We start from the raw sequence: 20168 nt of genomic DNA, 5'->3' as shown, positions 1-20168 counted from the left end.
AAGAGAAGTTGTTCCAACTGACAACTGTAACAATAGCCCCCCTTAACAAAAATATTTCTCTTGAAGACTTTACATGCCAGACTTGGCCAAAACACATATTTACAGTGGTTTATGTACATTGTGGTTCAGGCATTAATTTGCCAGCCAACTGGTCTCTCGTAGTTTTCCTCCCCTCTGCCTGTCTCCCATGTTTCTCTTGGGTGCATTTGTCCTCTCTCTCCCTCTCCCTCTCTCTTTTTTCCCCCCCCCCCCCCAATGCACCCTGTACACCATCTTTAATTTCGATAGGCTTAGCCCTGCGCAGTGCTTCGATCCAGAGTCCTCCCCTATCTCCCGACCTAGTTCATCCTTCCACTTTTTCATTGTCTCGTCCAGGGGTAAGCATACCTCTTCTGGACAGATGTCCACACAGTTCCCCTCCCCTAGGTCTCCTGCGTTCAATACTCTTTCTAGTAGTGAATGTACCAGATGCCATATTGATGCAGATGTTGCCACACACAATGCACATCTGCCGGAGGTACGCAGAGCAAGCAGCGTGTGACATTTTTGATGCCAGTGATGCCATTTTGGAGCTTGATGCTTCAGCCTCGCCCAACTGAACACTCATTCAGTAGTAGGAAGGGCCGTTCATTTGTTTGTTTATTTGTTTTGTTTTATTGTCGCGTGTACAGTGAAAAGTATTGTACTGCATACTGTCCAGATCGTTCCGTACGTGAAAAAAACCATAGGATATAAATAAATACACAAATTAAATACATAGACACAGGCAACGGGTGAGCATATGGAGTGTAGTACTACTCAGTAGAGAAGATGTGTTAAGAGATCAGTTTAGTCCATAAGAGAGTCATTCAGGAGTCTGGTAATAGAGAAGAAGTTGTTTTTGAATCTGTTTGTGCGTGTTCTCAGACTTTTGTGTCTCCTGCCCAATGGAAGAAGTTGGAAGAGTGAATAACACGGGTGGGAGTGGTCTTTGATTATGCTGCCCGCTTTCCCCAAGGCAGCAGGAGGTGTAGAGGGTCCAGCACGCAGTTAAAAGTCGCCCCCCATAATCAGTCGGTGTGTGTCAAGGTCTGGGATTTCCACCATGGTCTTCTTTATGAACTCTGAGTCGTCCCAGTTGGGAGCGTACACATTTACCAGTATGACAGGTGCCCCTTCCAGGACGTACCTTCCCCCTGGGTCCGTAACTGTCTTGGTTCCCGTAAACCTCGTGCTTTTGCTAATTAATATTGCTACCCCGCTAGCCTTCGTCCCGTAGCATGAGTGGAACGTCTGTCCCACCCAGCCCTTCCTTACCAGCAGTCGATCCTTCTCCCTCGGGTGCGTCTCTTGTAGGTAGATTATGTCTGCTTTTAGGCTTTTTAGGTGGGCAAACACTCTCTGGATCTTTTCACTGGGCCGTTGAGTCCCCTTACATTCCAGGTAACAATCCTGGTGGGGGGGTTTCTGATTCCCTGGTCCTGTGGGATCACCCATACTTACCTGGTGGACGCGCCCCTGCACTCCGGGGTTTCCCTTTGCTAGGTGGCCGTCCAAAATGGCCAGGGTCGCCGCTCTCACCATGGGGTCGGGCCCCAGCGCTCTGGGTGCCCCCTGGGCAAAGGGAAACCCCTATGTGGCCACCAGCTGTGTGAACGCCACACGGGTGCTGCATGAAATATGATCGAACAGACCATTGATGTGATGAAACAATGCTTTCAATGCATAGACTGTTTGGTTGGAGCTGTGCAGTCTTTAGCAGGATAGATGTCAGGATTTGCAGTGATCTGCTGGATACTGCACAACCAAGACAAGAGGAGGCATATCTTGATACGAGCTATGTGGCACACAGCTAAGGAACAGGAGCATGAGAAGGAAGCAGAAGGGAAGATTCAACTTGGAGAGCCCCATTGCTGTCTGAAGAAATCATCTGAGTGTGATGTCAGTAATTGCAACCCAAATTCACCAATCGCAAACGGTCCTGCACCTTACCTTCCCTCTGTTGGTAACATCACAGTGTCTGCTTAACTGCAATGTAAACATACAAACTATTATAAATAAACATTCCAAACCAATCCTGCAAAATTGCATACAAAAGTCAACTAAGCACCCTTGTGCATTCTGTAGTGCTCGTCTTCTGTGTGCTTTTATCTGTCCTACTGCTCCCACGCAGTGCTACCTCAGTGACTGCAACTTGCTGATGGAAGGCTGCCGATATTCGGTAGAAGAAGCTGCAAATGGCGTTGGAGGATGACCTTTAGCAGCTCTGGGCCTCAAGGCCACTGTGATGGACTACACCAACCGGCCGTTGGCGAGAGCAATCTAGGCTGACCTACAACAGCAAAGGCACTGGTGGAGTGGCCGGATGGCAGATAGAATGCTGTCATCCTGAGAGAGAACAGCAGGTTTGAGCTCATGGAGCCACTGCCACTCCCCAGGGTGATGAGTTATTGCAGGAGAAATTACTGGACTGTTGTGGCATTCTGCACACTCTAATCCACAGCCATAATCGGAACATGTTCGAGTTGACTTGGCACCTTGGGTGACAGCAGCCTGAGCGTCCACTGCAACGTTTGGACTTTGCTGCAATGGAAACTGTGATATTGTCCATCAGATGCTGTATCATATTGCAGCCCATGAATGTGTGAATGGAGTTGCTACCACTTTTGTGTTAGAAAGGATGGACTCCATGCTCTCCTCAAAACCTTCCAAATTGTTCTGGACTCCTCCATGCTTGAACATTGACAGCAGGTCTCCCAATGTACCAAATATTCTGTTGTGTGCACCCATCAGTTTCTTCTGTAGGCTGCTCAATTGAAACCCTTACCTGAGTTTTCTGCAGTAGATTGTCTGTCTAACCTTGCCCTCCAGTGAGCTGAAACCTGTGCTACATTTACCCTCTGCCCTCCTTGCAGACCGCACGGTCGGTGTCCCATCATGGACAAATCTTGCTCCTGTTCTATCCTCAATATGTACACATTGCCAGTATCCAAGCTGGTGGCTGAGAGTCTGAGATCAAGTGATAATATGATGCCTTCATCACTCTCATTGGTGTTTCTCCACTGCCTGGTCCGGCTGCTGCTCTTGCATATGTGAAAGGAAAAAGGTACAAGAGCAATGTTGGGATATGGAGAGTGGGGAGTAAGAGGTCAATGCCTACAGCACCTGTAAGCTTGTAATCAGAAAAGTGTATAGGCTAAGAGGGAAATGGGTTGCACAAAAAAGGATTGAGTATGAAGATACTGCCGTCTTTGAGGATTTCAGGCCTGTCATTGGCCATGACCTCAGCAATGGCCATCCCAATAATGACCAGTACTATTTTGTCTAGTGCTGGCCTCTCCAGTTAGTTCCTGTTGTTTCCAGCCAAGTGTCAACCATGTTATTCTGCAAGAGAGAGGCAAGGGAGTTGATGAGTGTTGTGCAATTTGTATGGATGAAAGGCTGTCGTGGTTTAATAATTGACAGTGTGTGTAATCTGAGATGTGGGTGTGCAGTAGTGCCAAGTGGGTGAGGGCGAAGTGAAGCAAACACATATTAAGTATGAAACCTGATTGTTGGTAGATAAGTGGAGGGTGTGGAGAACTGAACAGTGGCTGAGGCAGCTAGTGCTATTGGTTATGGCATTTGAAAACTCCACAGCCAGAGGGAGTATTTTCCTAGCATCTACCCTATCAAGCCATTAAGAATTTTATATAGCATTTTATATTGTATGTCGCATATGTTTTATCTTCTCTATCTTTCAGAGCAGCCATTGAACAAAAATCCCATCCACCTGCTGGATGGATATAGAAGTCCTGAGGCAGTTTGGAAAATTAACAGATTTTTCTCAGTAGCTTGCCCAACGTTTCATCTGCCATAAACAACAACACCAAAAAATGAATTGGCTATTTGTCTTGTGGGAGCTTGCTGGGTACAAATGGTTGCACTTTTTGCCTACATAAGTGAATGCATTTCAAAAATAATAGGTTGGAAATTATTTTGGAGCACACTTAAGATGTGATAAGGAGGCATGTACATTTTATTTTTAAGGCTTGGCAAGTGTTCAATTTTGATATGTGTGGTCCTGCATGTGGAAGTAAATAGTAAATGAGTGTAATCCCAAGTGGAATAGAGTTTGCCTGTGGGAAACCCCCGAAAGAGGTGTAAAGGATGACAGTTAATTCATCCCTAATTATTAGTAAACAATACCAAACAGCAATAGGTAATTTAAATGGGATGATGAGTTATAATGACTAATCAATCATTTGGGGATCAGTTAGTATCTGCTATTGGACCGGTAATACGCATTTGTACACTAACATGTTGTGTCACCACATCAGTAAGTTTTTTTTTTTCAGTTGTAAATTGAGAAACTCAACCTTTAACAACATAAAATAAAACCAAACTACTGAAAAACAATTCTGCCATTTATTCTTTCCTTCAGGAAGATTTAACAAATAATTTTGCTTTTTATAGCTGAGAGCCTTTACAGACATAAGAGATGATCTAGCTTTAGGTCACGTGATTGTTCTGCTGCAACTGGACTGGCCTCGTGGAGAGAACCTATTTCTCAAAGCAGTTAACAAAATCTGTCAGCAAGGATCATTTCAGTATGAAAACTTCTTCAATTATGTCACAAGTATCCTTTTACCTTTTTTATTGTATGTTGGGAAATTCTAAAATGCAATCCTGTTTATTAGTCACCTTTATTGGAGTGAGTTTGAGTCAGAAGGTCATGGATTCAATTTCAAAGAGTTCAGCACTTCGCTGTAGTACTGAGAGACAGCTGTTGGTGGAGGTGTCATTTTTGAATTGGGATGTCAAATTGAGGCCCTGTCTGGTCGATCAGGTGGGGGTAAAGGATGTCACTGCGCTGTGAAGAACAGGTGACTTTTTTTCATAAATTTAGTGTAACCAATTCTTTTTTTCCAATTAAGGGGCAATTTAATGTGGCCAATCCACCGACCCTGCACATCTTTTTGGGTTGTGGGAGTGAGACCCACCCGGACAAGGGGAGAATGTGCAAACTCCACATAGACAGTGACCTGGGGCTGGGGTCGAACCTGGGTCCTCGGCGCCGTAAGGCAGCAGTGCTAACCACTGCAAGCAGAACTGATGAATTTGTCTTTCAACTTATTTGCTGGTGATGGAATCTGACAGGGCACAAATTGACTGGCAGCTTTTGGCACACTAACGACAGTGCTTAAACTTCATTTGTTGAGAAGCATTTTTGGACTTCATACCTCAACTGTTGTGCTGAAAACTTAGGAGTTTAAAAAAGCAGAAATAAATGGGCTGGATTCTCCGCCGTTGGGATGCTCCTTTTTGCCCCGGTGGGGCTGCCCCACAATGGGAAACCCCATTGACCAGCCGGCGTAACGGAGCATCCCGCCGGCGGGGTAAAACAGAAATGTGGCGGGACGGAAAATCCAGCCCAATGTGTCTAAGACCTCCAGGTTTAGTATAAAATATCAAATGAAGAAAGTAAAAATACTTGAGGGCAATGTCACCTGTGTTAGTGAACACGTGCGTTATTCTCTTGTTAGTGTTTGTTTCTACTACTTCGATATGTCAAAAAAACATTTAATTGGATATTGTACTATAAGACTGCAACGTGCTTGGAGGTTCACAAGATATAAATTATTCATGCAAAGTTTGAATAATTCTAATCTGATATATTGCAGAATTGAACACACCAAAACAGTCCTTTAAAAAAAGAGAATATTATTTCACTTTCCAGACCTTTCTCACTTAAATAATGATCACAGGAAACCAGAATGTCCCTACAACATTTTAGTGCTCGCCCTCGAAAACCATGCTCCTTTATACATCACATTTTCCATACATCACATTTTCCACACATCAGAGGTGCATGTCACCGATAAGTTTTCATGACTTATCTATTCCTGAATCTTTTGAAGACAGTTCATCCATGTAAACATTCATAATTGTTTGCTCTAAAGCTACTTGCCTCAAACAAGACTTCCTGAAACTAACCTCTTTGAAGAACAGTTTTTACTAAGTGATCCGTCTACATTATATTTAATGGATCCCTCTGCCAGTGTTTATTCCCCTAAACCAATGTTATACTTTAACCACACCTGGCTGACACCATTACAGTCATATATTTCTTTACAGTAGCATTTTTTTTGTATATGACATTCAGGCAGTTAAAACATAAGGCAAGCAAGGCTTTCTCGTCTTGGCAAGCCTGTTGCTCCATGATACGGTTTGATTACAGATAAGTTTAAATTTGAACCCTTCGATATCCTTGACATCTTGGTGAGCTAACAGTTGTTAATTCTGAACGAGGGTGGCTGTTTCTGTCATTGGTAACCCTTCCTGTAACAAGTCACTCTTGGCATTGTCTATCCACATTTCCGTGGCTTCTGAAAATCGCTTATTGTCACAAGTAGGCTTCAAATGAAGTTACTGTGAAAAGCCCCTAGTCGTCACATTCCGGCGCCTGTTCAGGGAGGCTGGTACTTTTTTTCTTTTTTCATGTACATCTGTGTGCAAGGCGATAGAATGTAATCCAGCTGTTTCCATTCTTGAAATGTGCCCAATGCCACGCTTTAGTCTCCTGGATCTTCTGAATAAATGCTATTTCTTGTCCAAGCAATATTTTTACTATATCATTCTTGATTTTTATGCTTGCTGGATTGTCCCCAATATTCCTATCAACAAACGTATCTCTTGCCATTGTTATCTTTTGTTCATCCGTCTTACCTTTTTTTAAAATTAAGGGGCAATTTAGCGTGGCCAATCCATCTACCCTGCACATCTTTGGGTTATGGGGACGAGACCCACGCAGACACTGAGAGAATGTGCAAACTCCACACGGACAGTGATCTGAGGCCAGGATCGAACCCGGGTCCTCGGTGCCGTGAGGCAGCAGTGCTAAATCACTGCGCCATCGTGCCGCCTCTGTTCATCCGTCTTACCTCATGACCCAAGTCAGACTAACATAGTATGTGGGTAACCAACACTTTGGAAACTTCTACATTTAAAAAAAATTAAAATATCTTTGAACTGCTTAAACTTTCAACGGCAGCAGAAGCAAGTCCAATCTTTTGATGTCTTCACAACTTCATCAAGGTATGCAGATGCTTTCATCCCTGCATCCCCTCCAACTATTCCCTCTGCCCAGTTTTCAAAATATTTTTAAAAAAATCTATAAATATGCACATCCTGATGGCATGTCCCATTCTTTAACCTGAAACAAATGTTCTTGCCTTACTTGAACAGGTAATTAAGAAAGCATGATGCCATGGAACTCACTCCAGTTTGAGTGGTGACATCAGTTTTATTCTGCTGCAATTTGTATTTTCAGTCAGCTGAAGTCAGATCTCTTTTCCTCCACTTCAGATGAAGCACAACCAGCAATGGAAAAGAAAAATACTGAATTATGTGCTCATTTGGCTCCAGTATGTTACTCTAGTGACAATGTAGTTCTTGGCACATGTGCAGTAACCACGCTAGAGTCAAAATGGAGGCAGCAGTATTCGGGTACATTCTTACTTTTTGAACCACATTAAAACAAAAATGCATTATTTTCCCTTAAAAGGGGATATTTAACCCTTAAAAGGGGATATTTGTACACTGAAGTGACATTTTGTAATCTGGCTCTAACTTCCACCAATTAGAGTACATGAGAGAAAAGGGAGTAGAAAAATATTTTGTAAGGCTCAGATGATTATAAATGAAATTGGCGAAGATTCATGTGGAGCAGAAATATCATTAGGGCTGAATGGCCTGCTTCTATGTTGCATGTTCAATGTAATTCTGTGTCGTTTGTTTGTTCCACAAGTGTTGTATGAGACATGATTTTCTTTCATCTGAATAAATTAACCAGATGAGATTTAATTACGAATGTGCTCCCATCTTAGTGGTAGAAGAATACATTCTGCATATTTTGTGAATGTATTAAAACTGAACTAATAGTTTAGTGCTAAAATAACAATAGTCAACTTGTCCTTAATCACATCTGTCGACATTGACATGTTGGAAGAATTTGCTTATCTCAGAACTACAGAAGGTGGTAAAATTCATCTAGAGCTGTTGCCAAATCAAGGTCTTCTAATAAAGTGAGTACTAAACTTGTAAGACAATTATTGATGCACACTTATTCATAATTGGGACTTCATTGTTTGTTTGAGTACCTAATGTTGCTCCTTGCTTTCTTACAGCATGTTACAAGGAGTATATGTTGTAATTGCTAAGGGAAAGATATGCTGGAAGGGATTACATTTCTGAGAAGGCCAACAGTAGTTGAAAGATTAGTGAATAATTAACATTTCTTTAAATATATGTTTTTGTGATTTTGAATGTCCTTGGAACAGTTAAATTTTAAATTTTTTTTTTTTAATACATCAGTTAAAATGTGTTTTTCTTTTGCTCAATGTGGTATAGAACTTCTACAGTGCAGAAGGAGGCTATTTGGCCCATCGAGTCTGCACTAACTGACACTAAGGGGCAATTTAGCACGGCCAATCCATCTAACCTGCATACCATTGGACATTAAACGGCAATTTAGCACGGCCAATCCACATAAGCTGCGCATCTTTGGACATTAAGGGGCAATTTAGCACGCCCAATCCACCAAACCTGCATATGTTTGGACTGTGGGAGGAAACTGGAGCACCCGGGGAAAACCCACACAGACATGGGGAACACAGACAGTCACCCAAGGCTGGAATTGAACCCGGGTCCCTGGCACTGAGGGGCAACAGTGCTAGCCACCGTGCCGCCCCAGTGATAGTTTTAAAATGCCTGGATGGTTTATTGAGTTTATGATTAACTTCACCATCCAGATCTGGAAAATCCAGGTTTTGTACTTCTAGTTTGTCGCAATGTACCTGGGTTAGGGAGGGGACAATTAACCAAGGTTGCCATTTCTGATCACTGTCCAGCACTTATACTGAAAGTACACTCATCCGATGTCTATGTGTGCAAGATTACATTTGACTGTAGTACTCCCTGTTGGTGAATAGGCATCTGATAGTGCTGATGCTCACACGGGAACAAGAATTATTTTGGTTAGGCTACGTTTGCTACCGATGCGGTGAATGCCTAGTTGTACCAACATGACGTTATTGCGACTGATGGGTTCCAATTGCTGGTGATGTCCGTGTACACAACACACCATTTTTTAGTGAAGCAGCCATTCAAATTTAAGTTGTTTAACTTTAGTTCAAAAGTTCATACAATTTCCTTGTGGGATTCTAATTTTCATCTGATTCTCGACAGCAATGCATCAGCAAGCTGCCCTCTTATGCATCACAAATGGCTGATAAATAAAAAGCAAGCAACGGGCAGGATTATTTTCCTTCGCAAATCCCAAAATGAATCCTTTTATTTCTTGGTAAACATGATAAGATAAAACTTTAATCGTCCTGGTACAATATATGCAAATATTTAGAATAAGCAATAAATCAACACTTTGTCTCCTACGCTGCTCTTGTTCCTGCTTTCCGCACTATGGCCATAATTCAAAGCCACTTACTGGGCACAACGTCATTGGTTTTCTGCATATGAATGGACCAGTGTGTTGCTACACCAGACCTGAATTGGTGGCCATCATTAGGGCCAACTTGCATTGGCAGGAGAGTCAGTATTTTGGATAATTGCTGGAGAGCAATTAGCACGCCTTTTGCTGTGTTTCAGTAAGGCATCAACATTTTTAAAATCGGAGGGGGTAATCAGAACCAAAAAAAAAAAAAATAGTATTTTCCCCATTCCTTGACTTTGTTTCCCATTATTGACCCACTGGCTGAGATACTTGGATACTGAGGTAGAACTCTGGTTAAGCACCAGAGTGTGTACAATTGATCTGTGTCATAGAACATAGAACATAGAACATAGAACAATACAGCGCAGTACAGGCCCTTCGGCCCACGATGTTGCACCGAAACAAAAGCCATCTAACCTACACTATACCATTATCAATGTCATTACCATTGTCGGTGTATGTGTGCGCATGAATGTGTGTTATAATATGGATTACTGGAACCTAGAATCTTTGGAATTGCAGGTAAGGTCCAGCTTTCTCTTGATCACTAAATTATCTTCTGAGAATTTCAGAGGTAAACAACAGTTCAATAATTAACCTTCCTGTTGCGAAATTATTTTAGCCAATGGGTAATTTGAGGAATTGTTCTTATGTGGAAAATAATTGTCATATTAGAAACACCTTTCTGTTGTGGCCAGTTTCTGTTGTGGCCAGTTGTGCTAACCTACTGTTTCGTTTTACATTTGGGCAATTCAAGTAGCTGGTCTGCTGAAACAAAGCACTATTTTTTTGAGAAATTGGATTTAATCTATGTTTGTAATATACATGTTGCTGATGTATTTAACCTGGCCAGTAGTCAGGAGCTGCGATTGAATTTATTGGAAATTGTTTCCCTTCCTAAATTACAAAAAGATTTGAAATTTGTATTGGACAGATTAAAATCAAAAGAACATTTTTAGGCCTGTTATACAGAATGGATACTTTAATGTAAAGTGCTTTTACAGTTTTATTTGTTTATCCACATTTCATGAGCTCAATCTCGAAATGGCGCATTTAACTGCTGTAAATGTTACAATTCCCCCCCCCCCCCCCCCCCCCGGCAAAATAAACGTTTTCTGAACTCTTAAATAGGCTTGGGGGAAGGAATAGTTAAAAAGGAATTAGGGGGTTAGCACGGTGGCGCAGTGGTTAGCACTGCTGTCTCATGGCAGGCAGTTTCGATCCCGGCCCTGGGCCACTGTCCGTGTGGCGTTTGCGCATTCTCCCTGTGTTTGCGTGGGTTTTGCCTCCACAACCCAAAGATGTCCAGGGGAGGTGGATTGGCCACACTAAATTGCCCCTTAATTGGAAAAAAAAATGAATTGGGTACTCTAAATTTATTAGATTAAAACAAATGGATTAGGGTAGATAGTTGCAGTATGGAGCTAGCACTGACGTTACAGGCACATCGAATCGGGACAGCATGTGAAGAGACCATTTGGCCCAACATATCCATGTTGCCTTTCCCTTTAGCTCTGTAAATTTTCCTCTTCAGATATGGATCCAATCCCCTTTCAATGCCACAATTGAATGTGTCTCTCAGGCAGTGCTATCCACACACTGTTTCCATCGGTGGAGGGAGAAACCGAGTTAACCTTTTAAGTCCAATATGATTCTTCTTTGGAAGAAGTTTGGTTCTGAAGAAGTCATAGGGACACCAAACGTTAACTCTGTTTCTGTCCCCATAGGTGCTGTCAGACCTGCTGAGGCTTTACAGCACTTTTGTTCTCATTTCTGACCTCCAGAATCCACAGCTTTTGCTTTTATTTTAGCTAAACATGATTTTACCATAATATATCTGTGCTGGCATTCCCTGCCCTGTCTATCCAAGACTTCCTCCTCATCAATTTTAAACTAATCAAGCGTCTGAACTGTATCCTTTTTCACCATGGCCTGGACAGCATCTCCTTCCTTGATAAAGACAGATGCAAAATGTTTATTTAGTGCCACAGCCATGCTCTGTGCCTCAAAGTGCAAATTCCCTTTTTGTTCCTTAACCATCCCTAATCCTGCTTTTGACACCCATCTTCTACAGAAGATCTTTGAAATCCCTTTTATATTCACTGTCAGTCACATCCATAGAATCCCTACAATGCAAAGGAGGCTATTCGGCTCATTGAGTTTGCACTGACACGGGAGGGGGGAGGGGAGGTTGCACTGACCCTCCGAAGAGCGCTCTATCTAGACCCACACCCCACCCTATCCCTGTGACCGCGCACAGTGATCATGACCAATCCACCTAATCTGCACGTTTTTGTACTGTGGGAGGAAACCAGAGCACCCGCAGGAAACTCACACAGATACGTGCAAACTCCACACAGTCACCCCAGGCTGGAATCGAACCTGGGTCCCTGGCACTGAGGCGGATGTGCTAACCACTGTGCCACCTTGCCGCCCCATACCCTCTCTTTGCTGCTCCTTGCTTTTTTAATTCTCTTCTGACCCTTCTATATTGAGCCTGATTCTCAGCTTATTATTCACCTGACACCTGTCTTTTGTACTCTTTTTGCTGCTTTATCTTTATCTCTTTAGTCATCCAGGGTGCTCTGGATTTCTTTACCCTACCTATCCCCCTTGTGGAACTATGCCTTGACGACATCTGAACCATCTCTTTAAAGGGTGCCCATCGTTCAGTTACCACGTTCTCTGCCTGTTGTTGGATCTGACAGATAATTTGTAAGCATTCTCACCCCATTGAAATTGGTTCTCCATTAATTAATTATTCTTCTCTGACCTGAGATGTAGTCTCCAACAAACCATGGATGTTGTATTAACATATATTCAAGCCATACTGAAGCTAGTGTCTTCTATTGGGATAAAATATTAATTTATTAAAATCTCCCAAATTTAAACTTGTTCTTTTGCTTTCTTTTAAAAAGTATGATCTGTATGTGAATTAATATATTAAAATGTTTTGGTGATGGATGGCGGGAGGAGGTGGAGGTGCAGGTGTGAAGGGTCTGTTTCATAGTGCTGTGTCCTTGAATTTGATGATCTTACCAACCTACCATTGTTTATTATTGTGGGATCAAACTCATGCTGCTTTTTCCCATTATTTAATTAATTCTGGCAGTCTAGAGTGCTGCTTTTGATCTTACAAAATAGGGTGGCACGGTGGCGCAGTGGTTAGCACTGCTGCCTCACGGCACTGAGGACCTGGGTTCGAGTCCGGTCCCGGGTCACCATCTGTATGGAGTTTGCATATTCTCCCCGTGTCTGCGTGGGTCTCACCCCCAACAGAATAGTGTGCAGGCTAGGTGGATTGGCCACCCTAAATTTCCCCTTATTGGGGAAAAAAAGAATTGGGTACACTCAATTTATTTTTTAAAAATAGTGTCTGATTTGATTAAGAAATAGTTCCACTTGGCTATTCTTCGTAAAACTTGGCATGTTATCACAAGTTTTTTTTCAAAAGTAGTTATGCATGAATAATCTTGAAGAAAATGAGCTGCCAAGTTACGCACTCCTAAGCTTCTAGTTCTGCTTCTACTCTAGTGAAATCTTTTATTCGCTGTATTAAATGTAATTTAAAAAAGAAATCAGCAAATGGGCAAATAAAGCCATAATTGCCAATAAAAGAGGAATGATGGAAGTTTGAGATGAAGTCATCTGTCTTTTCTGTCACAGGAGATGCATGGCCAGGCAAGGCTGTAGGGGAAAAATAGGACTTCTTGACCTTATTCATAAACAGATGTGATGATGAAATCCTGTACACACTTCCTCTGCTGTAAAAAAACACTGGTTCCTAATTTCATTCCGACTTTTTTTTATAAACCAGTTGTTCAAAATGTGTGCACGTGTCTTGTGTTTTACTACGTTGCATGTTTTAACTTATGAAAACCCTATCTAATTTGTGCATGTAGTATCAAATTATGAATTTGAAACATATTATGTACTCTGTTCAATTCCTTCCAGTTATCTTTTTCCTATTGGTAACGGGTAGAAGATTTGTGCTATTGGTGAATATGTGTGAGTGTTGAATGTACTGTTGATGTTTACTGTTTTCAAGGAATTCTAGCCCTCCACTGGGGGTTCTTCCGCAGGAGTTCAAACTGCAGCCCAGCAGTCAGACAGCTGACAGGTACCACACGACCTGTTCGTCATGTGCTGTGTTTGTCACCATGTTAACCCATGGGTTTTTAAGAATGTCTTTATTTTCTTATTTTTTTGTTTACACAATCCATGACTTAAGCATCATGCCATACAGTGATCATTTTAGTATAATCGTACTTCACAAAATGCAAACTTTGCCATGAGATTATTTCAGCACTTTTTTTTTTTTTTTTTTTTTTTTTTTGAAAGGTTGCCTATGCATATATTATGAAATTAGTGCAGCGGGGGAGCATTTATCACAGTAGCAACTATGATATGCATTTCAATGAATTTGCCCAATTGCTTTAAAAAAAGTCAACCACCAAATTAGTGTGCTTTAGTTAGAAAGCATGATTGGTCATAAATCATTGTTCTTCTAAATATCCTTAAGCACTCAAGAATTAACTTTTATTATGTAACTAGTACAAAAATACTTTAATCGCAAACTTGGGAATTTGGCTAGACAAAGAAAAATTAATTTAGATTGAATAATTCAAATTTAAAACATTTCAAATACTAGTGACAGTTCTATGCATACATTATATATTTAAATTTTATTATTCTTAAATTTTAATAACTTGAAATTTTCTTATGGCGGGATATAGCCAAAGAATGAAAAGTTATTCATAACTGACAGGAATGTGTAGCCAGATGGATGATTTGCTTTTTAAATTTGTGTTGCAGACATCACACAGTAACCCGAGGTATTACGAAGGGAGTGAAAGAAGATTTTCGATTAGCCATGGAGCGGCAGGTTTCTCGTTGTGGGGAAAATCTAATGGTGGTGTTACACAGATTTTGCATTAATGAGAAGATCATATTGCTTCAGACTTTGATGTGACAGACATGAGCAGGCATTTTCCTTTTTGCACGTATGGATGATTGTGTCGATCTGCTGAAGTGCACTCTTCCCATCTTGTGCGTGATAAAGTTTGTTATTGGATTTTGATGGAACTCAAGACAGACGTGAAAGGAGATGTTCTATTGCCACTGAAAAATCACTGATACCGATGCCTTAAGTAATCCATTTTGCTGAATATTTGCATTCTTTAAGGCCAGAGATCCCAGTGCTAAAGGACTAGAATATTTTTCACTTTTTTCTGTCATTTTTGTCAGCTTAAAGCACTCAAACATACATGGCTTTAGCCAGTTGTGTAGAGAAAAAGAAAACTCCGTTTGCCTGGCCCAACAATGTGCTTTAGCTACTGCACAAATCTGATTGGTTACACCAAATTCTTGTGGGAATCTGAAGCGGCCATAATTTTGCAAGCTGATTTTGGTGATGTGGATCTTGCACTAATCAGACGTTGAGCTGATATTTTCAGAACTCATTTGACTTGGGTTGCTTATGGCCACAGAAATAGACTTTATTCTGAATCTGGCCGGACGAACTAAGTGTTATAACTCTCCTCTCAGCTGTATAACGTAGTGATATTATTATGAACAAGAAACAAGCATAATAATTTTTAATTCTAACATCACACTCAAAAATAAAGTTCTGCTTCTCTTCAGCGGACCCATATGTTAATACTGGATCAATTACAATTCCACAATCGCATAATTTTCAAGCTATAGTATCTGCTGTCAGTTGAGTTCAATTAATCAACATTTTCCAATCTGAATAGCTGGTCCTAAATTATTTTTAGCCCATGGGGATGAATGCACTATCTTAAAACTTGTATCCAAATGCATTTTTAATACTTTTTCTCCTATCACTAGGCATTTGTATTTAACAACTATGATGCATATTAATTTCTTCTAGCAGTGGAACTAATACTTGCAGGATCTATTTACCATGAGATAAACACATTTTTCGGAGACTAACAAAATGTTTGAAAAATAGTCAATCTATGCTATCATCTTAAACATTTTATGTTGTTCTATAGGCTGGAGAAGCTTTTGGTTTTCTTTCACAGTTTAACATAGCAGCCTGTGTGAGATTGTGTGCAGAGAACATCTGATTTGCAATTAACAGCTGATTCCAATATATCACGGAGAATTTCCAATGGATTTTCATTGAACTTTTGTGTAAATGGTTGTTTTTGGCTGTTCATGGCAGTAGATTGAGAGAACCCCCACAGAAATTCCAAGCACAGATCTTTATTGAACTTTTTCTGCATAGGTGGAGAGCTGCAGTAGGGAACAACTGATGACTGATATATGTTGGACCAAATGCACCCCTCTTTAGAGTACCTACATGCTGTAACTTCTCCAGCCATATTCCAAAAATTGAAGCAGTCAGAGTATTCCTGGTTTTCATTAACCATTCCCGTGGCAATTGAAAGGCTTTTCAGGAACAGCTTAGCCTTTCAAGTGAAAGTAACCCACTGCCATACTGCGGGAGTAAGATGATCTTAACTGAAGTTGATCTTGAAGAAAGGAAAGACTGTTCTGGGATGTCGTAATGGGCCCACAGACTCAAACAGATGGACTTAAATGCTCACGTGTGGTCTAAACCTCTGGCATTATCTATTATTCCCAGATACATGTCCAGTTCAATTTACTTGAGCGTGTAATACATTCTTTTCAGTGGCTTTAAATACACTGAAAGCAGCCGTCCATGGTTTAGCAAAATAGTGCTTCATCATGGAATGCATTGAAGATACAAAAGGAGATTTCTTTTAGAAAGTCATCAACCAATTATCCAGTGTGGAACTAGTAACTGTTAGTGGAAAGTAATGTAGTTCTCGTAGTCCACGCACACTATGTTTTTTTTACATTATTCATGTAGATGTTTGCAGAACTGTTGTAGTTTGTGCACTTGTGCCTTTATGAAAAAATGTTCCCAAGAAATGTCATTTTGTCTTTATTGTGATGTGTTGTATTTGAGTTTAATGCCACATCATGTAACACGTTTACTAATGGTGTTTGTTTCATATATATTTTAATCTTTCGTCACATCACTTCATATTTAAATATATCTGCTTGAATGTGTGAAAGAAGATTCAAATTAAGTCAGATTTCCGACATATAATGGGAGTTAGGTGGTTTTCCTTTCCCATTAGCAAGACTAACACACTTGGTAAACACGGTATAAAAATCATCTCATGTCTGCGGAGTAGTCCTCATCTATTCATTTTAAAGATAAGGAATAACTTTTAATCCAAATTATATCTAAATTTTTCCTATTGTGCGTGTGCATTCTTGGATATTTTCTGTGCAGGAGAGCAAGTTATAGGTTTTCAGATTGTTTGAAGTCTTCAAATTTGATGCACTTCTGTTTAGTGATGAATAGTTATTAGTCTCCTCTGGATTATGACTCAATCATTCTGCAGTGTAGGCTTCACCTGTTTTCATTTAAAATTAGAAGCTGGTCCGTGTACTGTACATTGCACAATCCACTTGCTTCCAAGGATGGCCCTTAAACATGTTGATAAAATAGCAGTAAGTGCGTCGGTGCAGTTTTAGTTTTATGGAAGATGTGGGTTCTCGTAAATGGATAGTCCATTACTGTGCTATAGCGACTGCTAAATTGTTTCCATTTCCTCTCTAGTTCAGTTAATCCATCAGTCCCTTTCAAAATATATGATCTCAATCATGCATTTTTCAATTAGTTGCTGAGCTAAGCCGTATGCTAAAAAGCAGCCGTAGCATAGTCATAAACAATTGGACATCTGAGAGTAGATTTTACGAACTTACACTTCCGAAAATGAGTGTTACAGAATTGGGACGAAGACTGTGTAGCCAAGAACACAAGTAGAAGCAGGGGGTGGCTATATGGCTCTTCAAGTCCGCCCCACCATTCAATGCAAACATGACTGATTTCAGGCTTCAAATCCACTTCCCTGCCTGTTCCCCATTTCACATGATTCCCTGGAAGACCAAAAATTTGTCTATCCCTTTTGAAAATATTTTTTTAATTCTCCTTTTTCACATTTTCTCTCAAATTTACACCCAACAATAAACAATAATCAGTAACGAATGTAATGTCAATCCGCATATCAATAACAACGATCCCATCCTCCCACCAAACCCCAGACATTGGCCCGCATGTTAACATAAACAAATGACAAAAAGGAATCAGGAATCACCCATAGTCACAATTAACACATTCAGTCCCCCCAGCCCCCAATGTTCATTGTGATCCAATTCTCGAAAGTGCATAATGAATAACGCCCATGAATTGTAGAACCCCTCCATCCTTCCCCTCAGTTCAAATGTGACCTTTTCAAGCGTTAAGAATTCCAGCAGGTCCCCCCGCTACGCCAGGGCACAGAGTGGAGAGGTTGATCTCCACCCTAACAGGATCTGCCTTTGGGCGATCAACGAGACGAAGGCTACAACATCTGCCTCCATGCCCGTTTCCAACCCCAGCTCGTCCGACACCCCGAATATGGCTTCCCGAGGGCCCGGGTCCACTTTCACGTGCACCACTTTTGAGATTACCCTAAACACCTCCTTCCAGTAATCCTCCAGCTTTGGACAGGACCAAAACATATGAACGTGGTTTGCGGGGCCTCCCCAAAAAATGTTTGTCTATCTCAGTCTTAAGTGTATTTAATGGTGGAGCTTCCACAACCCTCTGGCTCCTAGGACAAAGAATTCCCAAAATTTGCCACTTTTGAGTGAAGTAATTTCCCCTCATCTAAATGATCGACCCCTTATCCTGGGACTGTGCCCCGCATTTTAGATTCCCCGACCAGCAGAAACTATCTCTCAGCATCTACCTTATCAAGCCCCAACAGAATCTTGTACGTTTCAATGAGATCACCTCTTATTCTTCTAAACTCCAGAGAAAATAGACCCAATTTGTTCAGCCCCTCAACATAGGCCATCCCCCTCTTCCCAGGAACCAATTTAGTGAACATTTGCATTGTCTCCAATGCAAGTATATCTTTTCTTCAATGAGGAGATCAAAACTGCACACACTACTCCAGATGTGGCCTCACCAAGACCCTGTACAACTCGAGCATGACTTCTTTATTCCTGTACTCCAGTCCCTTTGCAATAAAGGCCAACATGTCACTGCAGGATTCCCTCTGTATTTACCAGTTACAGTATACCCATAGGAAGATTCCGCTATTAGTATGGAGCCTCACTAAATATGAGCATGAGTTAGAGATAGCCCTATAATATTTCAGAGTCAGGTCTACAACCACGCTGCATGTGGTTATGTGCTGGAAATGCAGTCTTACAAGTTTATCCCTCTGTGCATTAGGCATTAGCTATGAGGAGAGGTTGGAGAAACTCGATTTGTTCTCATTGGAATGACGGAGGTTGAGGGGCGACCTGATAGAAGTCTACAAAATTGAGGGGCATGGTCAGAGCAGATAGTCAGAAGCTTTATCCCAGGGTTGAAGAGTTAATTCTATGGGGACATAGGTTTAAGGTGCAAGGGGCAAAGTTTAGAGGAGATGTGCGAGGGAGGGTTTTTTTACACAGAGGGTAGTGGGTGCCTGGAACTCGCTGCCGGAGGAGATGGTGGGAGCAGGTACGATAGTGCCGTTTAAGGGGCATCTTGACAAATACATGAATAGGGTGGGAATGGAGAGATACAGACCCTGGAAGTGTAGGAGATTTTAGGTTAGACGGGCAGCATGGTCGGTGGAGGGCCAAAGGGCCTGTTCCTGTGCTGTACATTTCTTTGATTTTTGTTTGTTCAATATTTTAGGTCAGATGCAGTTGCTATAACATTGAGACTATTTGTCCTGTCAAGGCATTCTTGCTTCCTAGTTCTATCATGTTGGTACACCACTGCAGAGACTTAACACACATCTAAACTGACTCTTCTGTGCATTACTGAGCGAGTGCTGCACTGGTGGAGGTGCCATTTTTCAGATGAGACAGTGAATAAGACCCTATCTGCCTTCTCAGGAGGATGTAAAAGATCCTGCAGAATTCGTCAAAGTAACGTTCTCTTGGTGTTATGACCAGCATTTGTTCCCCAGAGCATCTCTGAAACATTAGGTGGCCATTTATCTCATTGTTGTGCATGGGATGTAATAATGACTTGTAGCTCAATAGTACTTAATTGGCTAGGAAGTCCATTGGCAAGTACTTAAGTTGTGAAATGTGCTATATAAACGCAAGCTCGTTCATTTGCTTGTTTTCATAGAGCATCTGTGCTAGTTTCACAAAATAACAATCTGTACCATTACATCTTGTTCCCTTTATGTAGTTTCAAAACCTCTTTATTTTTGATGTAAACAAGTCTGAAATAATGCAAGTTAAATGCACCATCCCATAAAACTAATAAAAATTATCTATGGTTTATTAGACAGATGCTGCAATTAGCACATAATTGTTATGTTAGGTACACTGGCTGCAACTGGATGCAGCATAGATCAAAAAGATACTCCAGACCTTGAAGTTAGTTCAATCAGATTTATTGAACTAATAGCACAGTTCTCTGAGTTCGACTCTCTGCTAACTTAAGTGTGGTTACTCTGTCTGACTGAACCAGACTAGCTCTTAGCCACGTGGTGGGGGTGCGAGATTGTAACAACACCCTTGACTGACTCTCTAGATATTCATCCGTGGAAAGAGGCGGCGTGTGAGTGCCTCGTGTCTTTTATAGTCCGATCCCACCCGAGTTTCCTGCCTGCTTATTGGTCATGTTCTGTGTCCA

General features: G+C 41.2%; 1 protein-coding gene across 4 annotated transcripts in view; it reads left to right on the top strand.

The window, feature by feature from the left end:
- The window catches only part of ints10 (integrator complex subunit 10), a 93798-nt gene extending 77336 nt beyond the window's left edge, over nucleotides 1-16462 (top strand). Inside the window, exons 15-18 of one of the 4 annotated variants that reach the window (XM_072495651.1) lie at nucleotides 4435-4597; nucleotides 7994-8045; nucleotides 13518-13589; nucleotides 14285-16462. In XM_072495651.1, coding sequence (XP_072351752.1) covers nucleotides 4435-4597; nucleotides 7994-8045; nucleotides 13518-13589; nucleotides 14285-14441 — 444 coding nt within the window. In that variant the 3' untranslated portion in view covers nucleotides 14442-16462. Of the gene's footprint in view, nucleotides 1-4434; nucleotides 4598-7951; nucleotides 8046-13517; nucleotides 13590-14284 lie in introns of all 4 variants that reach the window. The other 3 variants (XM_072495650.1, XM_072495653.1, XM_072495652.1) reach the window with 3 other exon arrangements.
- The last annotated feature ends 3706 nt before the right edge of the window (nucleotides 16463-20168 follow it).

This window comes from Scyliorhinus torazame, chromosome 3, assembly GCF_047496885.1.
Source record: "Scyliorhinus torazame isolate Kashiwa2021f chromosome 3, sScyTor2.1, whole genome shotgun sequence".
Classification (NCBI taxonomy): Eukaryota; Metazoa; Chordata; class Chondrichthyes; order Carcharhiniformes; family Scyliorhinidae; genus Scyliorhinus; species Scyliorhinus torazame.
This window is presented reverse-complemented; position numbering and strand designations above follow the sequence as displayed.